The sequence below is a fragment of the Emiliania huxleyi genome, assembly GCF_000372725.1.
Source record: "Emiliania huxleyi CCMP1516 unplaced genomic scaffold EMIHUscaffold_323, whole genome shotgun sequence".
NCBI classification, from domain to species: domain Eukaryota; phylum Haptophyta; order Isochrysidales; family Noelaerhabdaceae; genus Emiliania; species Emiliania huxleyi.
In genome coordinates, this window is record NW_005199577.1 from 83,172 (window position 1) to 96,102 (window position 12,931).

The following is a 12,931-nucleotide window of genomic DNA, read 5'->3' on the forward strand; positions in this document are numbered from 1 at the left end:
AAGGTGGGCCGAAAGGAAGGCCGAACTGTAATGGCATGAGACAGAAAGATGGTTTAAGGCCGACGAAAGGAAGATAGGTGTAGGACGGGAAAAAGCGGCAGACGGGGAGCTGGAAACGGAATGGGGCATTACGGTAACCTCTTCACACAGGAAGCAAGCTTCTCCGATGACGAAGGCAGTGCCGAGCACTGGCCGTTGACTCGCACCTTGACGCGGGTCGCGCAGCGTGCGAGAGAGACTTGCGAACACCAGTAATCGGGGTTTATTAAGGGGCTGAGCGAGCACGGTGCGAGCGGCGACGGCATCGCTCACATGGACTTTTCAAAAAGAAGCAAAACCGCTCTCGAGCTCCGCCAAGAAAATGAAAAGAAGAAAAACATCCGCAAGGAGCTCGACAGAGCGATGGTGGCTCACACGGACACTCACACAGACACAGCGGTCGGCAATGGCGTCGACGCCGTAGTCGAGAAGGTCTGCAGCGACGAGCTCCCGGTGCACTCGCTCGAGCGCGAGCTCGGCGACTGCGCGCGCGCGGTGCTCGTCCGGCGCGAGTGGCTCAAGCGCCAGCCCGGCGTCGCGTCGGCCGAGGCGGTCGGCCGCGTGCCGCACGAGGGCTTTGACTACGACGCGGTGCACGGCGCGTGCGCCGAGATGGTGTTCGGGTACATCCCGCTTCCCGTCGGCGTCGCTGGCCCGCTGCTGCTCAACGGTAAGACCTACCAGGTCCCGTTGGCGACGGTCGAGGGCGCTCTCATCGCCTCGACTCGGCGCGGCTGCAAGGCCATCACCGCGGCGGGCGGCGCGTCGGCCGCGGTTCTGTCGCAGGGGATGACGCGCGCGCCCGTGATCCGCTTCCCGAGCGCGATCCGCGCCGCGGCGTTCGCCGCCTGGATGCACGACCCCGCCAATCTCGCGGTGGCGCAGGAGCAGTTTGCGACGACCACGCGCTTCGGGCGGCTCACCTCGTGCCGCGTGACGGTGGCGGGGCGGTACGCGTACGCGCGCTTCGTGTGCGCGACGGGCGACGCGATGGGGATGAACATGGTCTCGAAGGGCGTCTCTGCCGTCCTCGACTTTCTCTCTGCTGGCTCGTTTGGCGACCTCGAGCTGCTCGGCCTGTCGGGCAACGTCTGCTGCGACAAGAAGGCGGCGGCGGTCAACTGGATCTCGGGCCGGGGCTGCTCGGTGGTGGCGGAGGCGACGATCCCCGGCCACGTCGTCGAGTCCGTCCTCAAGACGACCGTCGCCGCCGCGTGCGAGCTCAACGTCGCTAAGAATCTGATTGGCTCGGCGATGGCGGGCGCGCTGGGCGGGTTCAACGCGCACGCGTCCAACATCGTGACGGCGCTCTACCTGGCGTGCGGGCAGGACGCGGCGCAGAACGTCGAGTCCTCCCAGTGCATCACGCTCCTCGAGCCCGCCAACGGCGGCGCCGATCTGCACGTCTCGGTGACGATGCCCTCGATCGAAGTCGGCACCGTCGGCGGAGGAACCATCCTCGCCCCGCAGCGCGCCTGCCTTGAGATGCTCGGCGTCGCCGGCGCCGGCCAGGAGGCGGGCAGCCACGCGCGAGAGCTGGCGACCGTCGTCGCCGGCGCCGTCCTCGCCGGCGAGCTCTCCCTCCTCGCAGCGCTCTCGGCGGGCCACCTCATGCGGGCGCACCTCGCTCACAACCGCAAGCCGGCGGCGCCGTGAGGGAGCGTGCTCGGGGACCGCGCGGCAGCCGCAAGATGATCTGAGACCGAAGGGGGCAGGGCCACGCGGCCGGGCCCCATCATGACGACACATGAGACCACGATACGGGCGGTGTGTGTACACATGCCGCGAGGGCGAGCCGGCGAGCGGCGAGGCTCCCGCGTCCGAGGCTTAAATATCTCGGGCGGCCAGAGGCAGAGCGATTGGGGTACTGTAAGCGGAGGTCGGAGCGCGCGCAGACATATGGTCACTGTCGTACTGTAGAAATATTACTCCGCGCTCAGCTCCATCGCGACGCCGGCACGACCCCTGGGGTGTGGCTCGGCTTGAACGGCATGACATAGGGAGTGAGTCCGCCACCAAACTTGCGCATGCCGTACCGCTTCGCGAGCTGGTCGGCGGCGGCGGGGCCGCGCGAGCCAACCGGGTAGCGGTGCGGCGGCAGCTTCGCGTCGCGCAAGTGGTGCAGCGCGGGCGTGAAGATGCGCCACGCCTCGAGCTGCTCCTCCGGCGAGACGAAGTGGGAGTGGTCGTTTGCAATCACCTCGAGCAGCAGCCGCTCGTACGCCTGCGGCAGCTTGCGCTCGAGCTTCCTGGCGAGCCTCGAGTAGAGGAGGTCCATCCGCACCTGCTCCACCTGGTCGGAGCGCAGGCCGGGCACCTTGCTCTGCACCTTCCAGTAGATGGCCTCCTCGGGCTGCACGCGCACGACGAGCTCGTTCGCCTCGCAGGAGCGGAGCGTCGCGACGGCGCCGGGCACTCCGTGGAACTGGATGCGCAGCTCCACCTTGTTCTCGGTGACGGCCTGTGCCGCCTTGAGGACGAACGGGACGCCTGCTCACCGCCGCGAGGTGTGAAGAGACGGCGGAGCGGCGCCGCCGCGAGGACGGGCGGGCGTGCACCCGCCCAGCGCGGGTTGTCGATGTGGAGCACTGCCGCCGCAAACGTCTCGGTGCAGGAGGCCTTGTTGCGCACCGACGGCTCCTCGAGGTACCCGCAGCCCACCTGCGAGCGGCTGTACTGGCCGAGCACCACGTCGTCGGCGGCGAGAGGCGCGATGGCTTGCAGCACCTTGAGCTTCTCGGTGCGGATATGCTCGGCGGAGAGCGAGAGCGGCTGCTCCTATGGTTGAGGGTTAGCAGCACCTTGAGCTTCTCGGTGCGGATATGCTCGGCGGAGAGCGAGAGAGGCTGCTCCTATGGTTGAGGGTTAGCAGCACCTTGAGCTTCTCGGTGCGGATATGCTCGGCGGAGAGGGTGAGAGGCTGCTCCATCGCGACGAGAGCCATCATCTGCAGCAGGTGGTTCTGCATCACGTCGCGAATGATGCCGTACTGGTCGAAGTAGCCGCCGCGCCCCTCGATGCCGCGCTCCTCCTTGAAGATGACCTGCACCGCCTTGACAGCGTGCCGGTTCCACAGCGAGCCAAAGCAGATGTTTGCCTATGCTCGCAAGGGGCGTGAGGGCAAGAGGTGGGACTAGGAGCGACTTTCCGCTTTCTCGCACAAAGCGCAGGATGAGCAGGTTCATCACGAGCTCCTTCCCCAAGTAATGGTCCATCCAAAACACGTCGCGGCCGGGCAGGCGCGCGAGGTCCGCCACGAGCGCCTCGCACGAGGCCGTGTCGTGCCCAAAAGGCTTCTCGAACACGAAGCGCTCCTTGAGCGCGCCGTCCGCGGCGCCGACGCCGTTCTCGCAGAGGGCGCGCGTGAGGGGCGCGTAGATGAAGGCGGGGACCGCGGCGTAGTACATCCGCACGCACCCCTCCGCCGCCGCGCCGCCCGCGCGCCCAGCGGCACGCTCCGCCTCGAGCCCGGCAACCAGCTGCAGGCAGCGGCCCACGGCGGCTCTGTCGTCAAACTGGCCCGTCGCATAGTGGCAGCGCTGCAGGAATGCGGCAGGGCTGCCGCCGCAGCAGCGCCCCACATACTCACGGAAGGCGGCAGTGTCGGCGATCGTGCCGCCTCCACCCACCGGCCGCGCAAAGCCGACTATCAGCAGGTCGGGCGGGAGCAGCTCTCGCTGCCACAGCAGGTGGAGCGTGGGCAGCACCCGCGTGGACGCGAGGTTGCCGTCGGCCCCAAAGAGGAGGACCGTCGCGCAGGTCGACTTTGGCACCGGGCGGTAGGCGGTCTGACTAGGCGACTCGGGCTCATCGTCCATGTCTGAGTCCGAGTTATCGTGGTGCCGCTCGCTCGGCTGACGTTTGAGCTTTCGCAAACCCACGCGAGGCTCGCGCGAGACGTCATGACGAACGGACACGCTGGGCTCGCGAGAGCCATCATGCCACTCGGCGCCCGAGCCGCGCTCATGGGTTAAGAGGAGGCGGCGGAGCGCTGCGAGCGCCAGATAAGCAGCAGCCACGCCGCAGACCAGTTCGGCGGCTGTGCTGTATCTCACAGAGACCGGCATGAGCTGTCAAACACAATTGCGAGCTGTGGCAGTGCGGCCAGCCGAAGGTTGGCAGTTGGAGCACGCAAAAAAATCGAGCTCGGTCCCTTGTCAGGAGCAGGAGAGCCCCACCTGTGCCCCTGGTCGTCCTTCCAAAATCCTGCTCGTGCAGGTGGGGACCCTGTCCTCCTCCCCTATCCCTCGTTTGGATGGCTGCTTTCTTTCTTTCTTTCTTTCGAGTAGACTCAAAAAGTCGAACTTTGGTACTTCCTTCCCGTGAAACCCTGTGCGGTGGCGGCGTGTCGTCCTCCCATCCCTCCTTTGGGCCATGTTTTCTTTCTTTTTTCGAACAAAGGAACATACACAAAAACAATTCAACACAGGTACAAGCTAACCTGCACAAGCCACACAGGTACGACCCACGCAGGTCCGACACAGGTACAACAAGAGGCACAGAAAGAATTTTACAACAAAGCTCCCTCGCACGACACTGACTGGGCACGGGACTGGCGCGCACTGGCACTAAACAGAAAGAATTTGCAAACCGATCGCTCGACGGCGCCGCGGTCTGGTCTGTGGCACGGTGGGACTGTCTTGCACCGCTGCTCGCACTGGACATACACGTATTCTAGCTAGTGGACTAGCCCAGATGCACGCGGTCACACTCGTACCGCGGTAGCTGGCCGGTCTCGACAACGAGCGTGACGTTGCCCTGATTGCCGGCTGCGTTGAGGCAGCAGAGATCCATCGCGCGCGACGAGACCGGGGCGAGAAAGTACTTGGTCTCATTGGCCCCCTCGCTGGTCACCGTCGAGCGCACGAGCGCGCACGTCTCGTCGATCAGATTGACGGGCCCAGTGCTGGATTCGAGGTCGACGTAGCCGACTTGAAGCCGCTGCGTGCGCGCCCACAGCTGGCGATAGAGCTCGGCAAAGATCAGGCGGTACGACGACTCGCCATTTTGGGGCTTGGCCCACTTGCCCTTGATCAGCTCCTTAAAGCGCGGCCCGGCGGGGCTCGCGTCGATGTCGAGACTGGCGTTGATGTTTTTGAATGCCATCGCCTCAGTCACGCACTGTGGGTTGGACGAGCTCACCTCGCACGGCGTGATCTTTTTGTCCGTCTCGTCGAGCGTGCGGAGGCCCGTCACCTCCGTCCGATTGTCGAGGAAGAACGCCTCTTTCGACGCGCGATGCGCCACTATGCACGTGCCTGGCGTCGTGTAAGAGTAGCGCGTCGTCTCGGTGTCCTCGGGCTTGGCCAGTAGCGTCTCCGCGCACGGCACGCACGCGCGGAGCTCGGCATGCCGGCCATCGCAGCACAGCGGGCCGTCGCCGTCTTGCCCATCGGGGCCTCCGTCGCCTGCAGCCTTGACGCAGGTGTACCCGCCGTAGCTGCATCGCTTCGTCTGGCTGAGTGGGAGGAAGCCGGCATCGCACGTCGCTGGTGGAGGCGCCGGGCTCCCAGCGTCGGAGTGGGCGCCCAGCAGCCACTGGCTGCGCTCCGAGCCCAGCTCCTCTTGGATCCGCTGCATGACGGCAAACGGCCGCGTGCTCGTGCGCTGGAACTGGTCGTCGTAGTACGTGAGAGTCACGGTGAAGCCCTGGTACGTGCTCGCCGGCGACGTGGTCGTCGGGGCGGTGGACTCGAGGATGTGGCGGCGCAGGCTCATGCCAAGCGCAGGCTCGGGGACGGGGCAGCACGCATAGTGCGAGATCGAGTTGGGGTCCCAGTCCTTGTCGGTCGTCTTGATGTACTCGTCCAGGTCCTTGAAGCCGATGTCGAGCAGGCTGATACACGTTGGTCCGCTGCTCCCGACCCGCACCCAGTCTTGCATGCCGTTTGGACGCGTGACGGGCGTCCACAGGGGAATCTGGCCGGGACTGCTCTGCGTTCCGCCGTTGGGGGGGCTCCCCGTCCCAAGTGGGCAGACCTGGCTGTACGAGCACAATTGCTGGCCGTCATCAGCACAAGTGTCGCTGATGTTGCTCCAGGACTTGCCCGCGGAGCTTTTGAAGGTTTTGAAGGTGATGTTCACGGGTGGGATCGCCGGCAGCACGTCGAGCCCGGTGACGACCGAGGGCTCGATGCGGTCCCACTCGTAGGCCGTCTCGTAGTTCTTCATCGCGAAGGAGTTGCGAGGGAAGGCCTGCGCTGGGCTAGTGCCAACAAGCTGAGAGTCGTCCCAGTACAAGCAGGTCGGAAAGGAACACTCTTGTGCATTACACCATGGCGGGTAGGATGTTCCCGGCTTTGTGCTGCAGTTAACCGTCGGAATGTCGAGGTTGGTCCAGCCCGTGCCAAACAGACGGATGTCCTTGTTGTGCTCCTCGCAGCGCTCCGCAAGCTGCGCGCTCACTTGCATCATCGGGGGGCCCCACGTCGACTTTGGCAAGTTCGGGGACTGTACGATGGGAGCCCCATTTGTCGAGTTTGAGCATCCTTCAGTTTTGCTTCCGTCGATACTCGGGATCGGGCTCTGGCCAAACACACACTGCTGGCATTGGTAGCGGGGCCAGCCATAGCCCTTGATGTTGAGGCTCCCATGATACTGATCGGAAGGATACGAGTCGTCGATCATGCTGCAAGCCTCCTGCCTTGCGACCCAATCCAACTCAGGCGACGTGGAATTGATCAATCCGGGCGCCGATCGATTGCCGTAGGACGCCTGACACAATTCGGGGGCGAACGTGGCCTCGAGCTCATGTTCGATGAAGGCGATCACGATCTCCTCGTAGGCGTTGAGGATGCGCTGCGTGGTTTCCTCTAAGAGATCACTCCGAGGCATCGCCTTCTGGCACATTGCGTCCGCCTTCGTCGTATTTGGGAGCAGCGCCGACACGATCCCACACTCTACGTCCTCCGCAGTGCATGACGCGTCTGCCACCACGGTCACGTTGGTGCACGTCGTCGGGGCGAGCGCAAACGATGAGTTGCCGGAGGCATCCTCCACGAGTTTTGGGCGGGTGTTGGTGCTCTCGCCAAGGTCGACGCCAAACCTGCCGCGCAAGAGCGAGCGCAGGTCGCCAAAGGCCTGCGTACTCAAGTCCATGAGGGCCTGCGCGGCGCTAAAGCCCTCCGTCAACACCTCGGCCGACTGGACCGCCTCCATCGCACCGGCCATCGCAACGTACTTGTCCAGAAGCTCGTCGACGACGCCCCAGCCGGGCACCACCCCCTGGGTCATCGCGGTCCACGCGCTCTGGCGCACAAGCGCGTACTCTGTCCTCAGCCGCGTAAGCATCGAGCTCGCCGCCTCCAGCCGCAGCTTCTGAGAGGCCGCCTCGACCCGCTGGTCGATCTTGTCGTCGAGCCGCTGAAGCTCCTTGTCGACGTTGGCGATGGCCTCCTCGATGCACGCCGTCGCCTTGTCCTTCACCTGCCGTGTGTTCGCGTCCGCCCGCTTCTGCGCTTCGGTCGCTAGGTCGGTCGCGTGCGTCTGCGCCTCGCCGAGCCGGAACTGCTCGAGCTCGATGGCAAGGGACACCTCATCTTGCATGAAGACGAGTGTGTCGACGATGATCTCGATGGCGGAGTCGGCCGAGTTGCCAAAGAAGGGGATGAGACCACCCGTGTTACCCGTCATGCTCAGGTAGTAAGTGACCGTGTTCAGGATCTTGTCGAGGATCCACTGCTGAATCACGAGCTGGTCGGATGCGGCCTTGAGTGCTCGGTCGTTGGTCGCCGACACGGCGCAGTTGGTTGTGAGGGCACTGGCAGGCACAGTAAGCCCATTTTTAAATGTGATCGTGAGGTTCTCGTAGTCGATCGTTGCGGTGTTCGGGAGCGGCAGGTTCATCACCATAGACTCGTTGCCGATGTGCCAGCAGCGCTCTACGAAGCTCTGCTTCTGCATGATCGCCGCGGTCCACACGTTGGCAGTGATTGGCGACGGAGAAAGCAGCTCGCGGCTCTGCTGGATGTCGATGCCCTCCTTGCGCGCGTTATCCAGCGAGAGCTTGTCGTAGTCCCTTTGGCTCATTCCGTCCTGCTTGGCCAGTTCTCGAATCCGCTTCATCTCGTCCTCGCCGTCGATCGTGTCGGGAGGCGACGTTGTGCACTTGATCCATTTGTTCTCCTTGTTTGAGACGTACCTGGATCGGACAAAGTGCGACGTTAGCAGGCACGGGCAAAGAGACGGGTGAGAATGAGCACAGGCGGAGGCGGGTGGGCGGGCGGAGGCACACCAGAGTGGTGCGGTTGCGCAATCAGCAGAGACCGGCACGTAATCTTTCACAGTCGGGCAGACGCCGCTGAGGAATGTTTCCTCGACGGCCGTCGAAATGAGTGGACTGCGCTGTCCGACGGCTGCTTCTCTCAAATGGATCGTCGGCAGGGCGTGGGCAGCGCCGACGGCGCTCAGCATCAGCTTCAAGAAGATCGGCATGGTTGGGTTCTGAAGACAGTGAGAGATGGTGTGGCGCATTCGAGGGCGCGTCGCGGCTGCGTGGCGGAGTGGCGCGGCAGGGCTCGGGCTGGCAGCGCACTGGAAGGGGTCTCCTTTTTGCAAAGGTTGAATCCTCCGGTCGACTGGTATCCCTTCAATTCCGGCGCACCATTCCTTGTTTCGTCCTTCTCCAAATGCATAAATAAATATTACGAGATGGGGAGAGAGAGAGAGATGGGTAAAAAGGAACAGGTCCCCGCCCTTGCGATCTTTGTAATCTCGGGTAATCTCGGGTAATCTCGGGTAATCTCGTGGCAGTACGCCTACCGAGCCGACTGGTGGGCACGGCCGGCCTGTTTTGCGGACTATTTCGACGCGGCGGGAGAGCCTCCCGCGCAGCTCGCCACGCGCGCCGCCCCCTTCGCGATGCACTTCCAGGGCTCCTCTGGCCGCCAACGGCTGGGCTGGTGTGTCGCGACAGTCACGAGGTTCTTCTCGCGCCTGCTCACAGTCCCAAGCATGGAGACGCGCCGCCCAGAACCCGTGCGGCGTGCGGCCTGGCACTGGCCGGCTAGGATCGGCTAGCATCGGCCCATCTCTGGCCAAATCTCAGTAGATCGCGGCTAGTCCCGCGCTTTGACTCTCGATCCAGCATGTGGCTTACGCCCTGGCGGGAGGAGGACGAGAAGGCGGGAGGAGGGCGGCGGCGAGGGCACGTCCCGGGCCGCCGCGGCTCTCGCGCTCGCCGCCCGCCGCTGTACCCATTCTTGTGTCGAGGTGGATGGCTACGGAGGCGGCCGGCGGTAGCAGCAGTGGTGGCGGCGTCAGCGGCAGCATCAGCGCTAGCATCAGCGGCAGTCGACGTGGGTTGATTGATATTTCTGGGTTGGGCCTTGCACAGGTAATAGGAGCGTCATTTTGTACCCCCCCCCCCTACTTCGTGGGGACCCCCCCGCCGGTCGGTGGTCTGCCCCCGAGGAGCGAGGTGGACCGGACCCCCCCTCCGGTCGGTCGCTCTCTTGGCGGCGGGAGGTGTGACGACCGACCCCCCCCTCGGTCGGTGTCCTTGCCGTGAGCCCCTCAATCAAACGCTCTCGCCCTCCTTCACTAGCCGGGGCAGTCGGAGAAGGGGCAACTCCGTGCACTGACGGTCGGCCGTCAGAAACCACGCCTGCGTGGATCGCGTCACACCAATCCTCGCTACCCAACGCGGCCAAAGGATATCCACCTCGAGAACCTCGAGAGAACCTTCTCGCGAACCGCCCGCCACGGGCGCTTCGAAATCGCCGGTTTTCACTAACAGTAACACTATGAAAACTAGTTACGCAGCCAAGCGCCAAGGAGACTTCTTCGCCGAGGCCCGAGCGAGCCCGACTCCACACACATATGTGGAGCATCCACGCAGTCGCAGGCCTGATCTTGCTTGTGCCGTCGCTCTGTACAAGCTCTCTAGCTCTGGCAGCGCTCCAGTTCTCCACAGTACGCGCGCGCATCGTCCCTTCCAATGACTACGATGACTTGCCAGAGAGCTTGATCGACACATTGCCGCCGCCGTTGACGGGCTCATCGGCTTCCGAGTCGCTCAAGCGACAGCAAATGGCAATCGATCCGGGTGCTGGACGCCGCTTCATGAGCAACTCAGTTTAAGAGATTACTAATAGATACTAATTTATTCACAGCTGCGGCGAGCATGTAACCTATGTGCGGTGTGACCCTCGAGCCAACCCGACCGACCGACCGACCCCCCCCTCGGTCTGCGCTCCGACCGACCGGACCCCCCCTCCGCGCCTCCGGTCTGCGGTATTCCGCGGCCGCCGACCGGGCCCCCCCTGCGGTCGGTCGGTCTGCGCTGGGCGCTCAAACCGCGAAGTCGGCCTGTTCACTACAATATGACGCTCATGTGTGTTAGCGCGTTATTTTCTTCGACGACGTCATGCTGGCGCCGGTGACCTTGATTGAGCGAGCCGATGAACTCGTTCGCTGCTCTCCAGGACACTGACGCCGCCGACGAAGCAATTCGCGATGCGAGTGAGGGCTTCGACTGGCAGCGAGCAGCGGTATGCACTCAACATTCCATCTTGGTACTCGACGCCAGCGGCAGCATGCGAGAGGCGGACTGCCACAGTCACGGCCGCAACATTCCGCGCATTGAGGCGCTGTACGACGCGCTGCGCTGCGGTTTCGTCCAGCCGCAGCTCGACGCTGGCATCCCACCGTCCGAGCTCGTCTCCGTCGTGCGGATGCAGGACAGCGCGGATATCCTGCTGCAGTGTGCGCCGTTTGCGGATGTCGCCGACCTGCCACATTTGCAGCCCGCTTCACACGGCAACTACCTTCCGGCCCTCGCAAAGCTGCATTCCCTCATCCAGACGGTGGAGGCCGCCCGCGCGCAAGGCAGCGAGGCTGGACTGCCGGTGCCACCGACCATGAGCACCTGCGTGCTGTTTCTCTCCGATGGCCGGCCCTCCGATGTTGTTCTTGCGCGGGACCGCAAGAGCGAGACACGGGACCCGCGCCTTGTCAGCACGGCCGTCTGCTCCAGCGTGCGTCGGCTGTGGTACATGCTGAACGAGCGTGAGCGCGCGGCGTCGACGTTCCGATTCGTCTGCGTCGGCTTCGGCCGCGAGGACTTTTCGGTGTTGCGGAAGATGGTAGAGGACCTACCCAAGTCGGTCGGAATCTTTCGCGAGGCCACGCTCGACGAGGGATCGCTGCTCGACTCGCTGGCGACGTTCAGCGAAACGGTCACCTCGACTCGGCTCACGTCGACGGGCGGCGGACCCCGGGTCATGCGAGCCGTCGAGAAGCTCATGCACAGCGAGGACGGGACTCTGGTCGCCTTCTCTTGCTATCGCTGCGAGGTCTACCACGTGCCGGCCACCTGGTCGGCCAACATCGCTAAGGGCCAGCTGAGCAAGAAGCGGCGCGGACAGATCCAGCCTGTGCCAGGAGATCGGCTCGCCGCCATCTCAGATGGCTTCTTCGGCTCGGGCGGCGAGCGGAATGTCTTCCACATGCGACTCGCCACGCGCCGCTCCGGGCCGCGGCTGGACGAGAAGCAAATGTCGTTGTTCGACTTCGCCGTGGTCCGCGACGAGGTGGTGGGCTGGCTGAGTAACGCACGTATGTCCACGCCGCACCGTCCTTACTGTAGGCAGGCGAGAAGGTTCGGATTCAAGGGCTGACCGGAGCGGCGACGCAGGAGCTGAACGGCCTCCAGGGCACCCTCCGCGCGCGAGTCCTCGAGACAGGTCGCTTCTCGGTGGAGGTGGAGGTGAAGGTGAAGGAGCAGGGCCCATCGTTTGAAGACCGCTTGAAGGGGCACTTGAAGGGGCAGGCGGCCTGCACCGAGCGCACGGAGCTCACCAAGCGCAAGGTGCTGGCTCTCAAGCCCGAGAATCTGGTGGTGTTGCGCAGCGCAGCGAAAGGCGACACGTACCTCGACTGGGATTGGGCAGAGGAAGCCTATGTTGGAAAGGAGAACAGGCGCGTCGAGAGCACCGTGGAGCGGGAGGTCGAGTTCCACGAGCGAGCTCTGCTGACACAGGCTTCGGCGGCGGCGCTGGCAGAGGAGTTCAACCGCATCGTTGCCCAGAAGAAGCTCCCGCACAACGTACCCAAGGTGAGCTACTTGAGCGATTGCCTCTTCATCCAGGCCCAGCTCGACCGTGTCGGCAGCACCCACCTCAAAGGCCGGTTCTTCTTTGTGGAGGTGCTCGCAGCACCACAGCACTCCAGCACCTGCTCGTATCTGACGTTCCCATCCTGTGCACAGCGCCTGCTGCTCGGCAAGTATCGCAAGTGGAACACAAACTTTGGGACCGTGAGCCGCAAGACGATTTCTTCGCAGAGAGAGGCCTCTACAGTGGTGCAGGGCGGGCTCGGAGGTATCGTCGAGGAGGAGGAGCAGGAGGAGGAGGCGGAGGAGGAGGAGGAGGTTGACAACAGGCGGCGAGGATCAGATGGCGGGTGGGTGAACGAGCCGACGGCAGACGACGTGCCTCAGGCCTTTTCGCACTGGACCCACACCAAGAAGATGCAGGGCGGTCGAGGCGAGCAGGGTGGGCGCGTCATGGTGTGCGACGTGCAGGGGACCTTCGATGTGCCGACCAACACCTTCTCCCTCTCCGACCCGGTGATCCACTCAGACCTCTCCAGCAGGAGAGACAGCCACCGCTCCTCGAGCTTTGGCCGCACCGACCGCGGCGAGGCGGGCATCGATGACTTTCTCAAGACGCACAGGCGGAGGCCGCGGGACTGCCACACACTCGCCGGGTGTGTCTTGACCGTAGCGCCCGCTTGAATAGGTGCAACCCCTTGTGCAAGCTCCTCGGGCTCCCCGCGAATTTGCGGTTTGACCCTCGGGCGAGTGCTGTGAGCGCTTCGGAGCACTCGGATTTGCTCGACTCTTCGCGCAACACGTCGGCCTACACAATGCACAAGACGGACCACGCGAGCC

General features: G+C 64.1%; 1 protein-coding gene across 1 annotated transcript; it reads left to right on the forward strand.

Moving 5' to 3' along the window:
* Positions 1-384: 384 nt before the first annotated feature.
* HMGR3 (hydroxymethyglutaryl-CoA reductase) lies at positions 385-1,982 on the forward strand. Its single transcript, XM_005773883.1, has one exon. It carries the CDS (start codon positions 403-405, stop codon positions 1,693-1,695), a length of 1,293 nt encoding a protein of 430 aa, XP_005773940.1. The 5' UTR covers positions 385-402; the 3' UTR covers positions 1,696-1,982.
* The last annotated feature ends 10,949 nt before the right edge of the window (positions 1,983-12,931 follow it).

Coding starts and splice junctions, on each gene's coding strand:
- HMGR3 (XM_005773883.1), top strand. CDS start 403: ATGGTGGCTCACACGGACACTCACACAGACACAGCGGTCGGCAATGGC.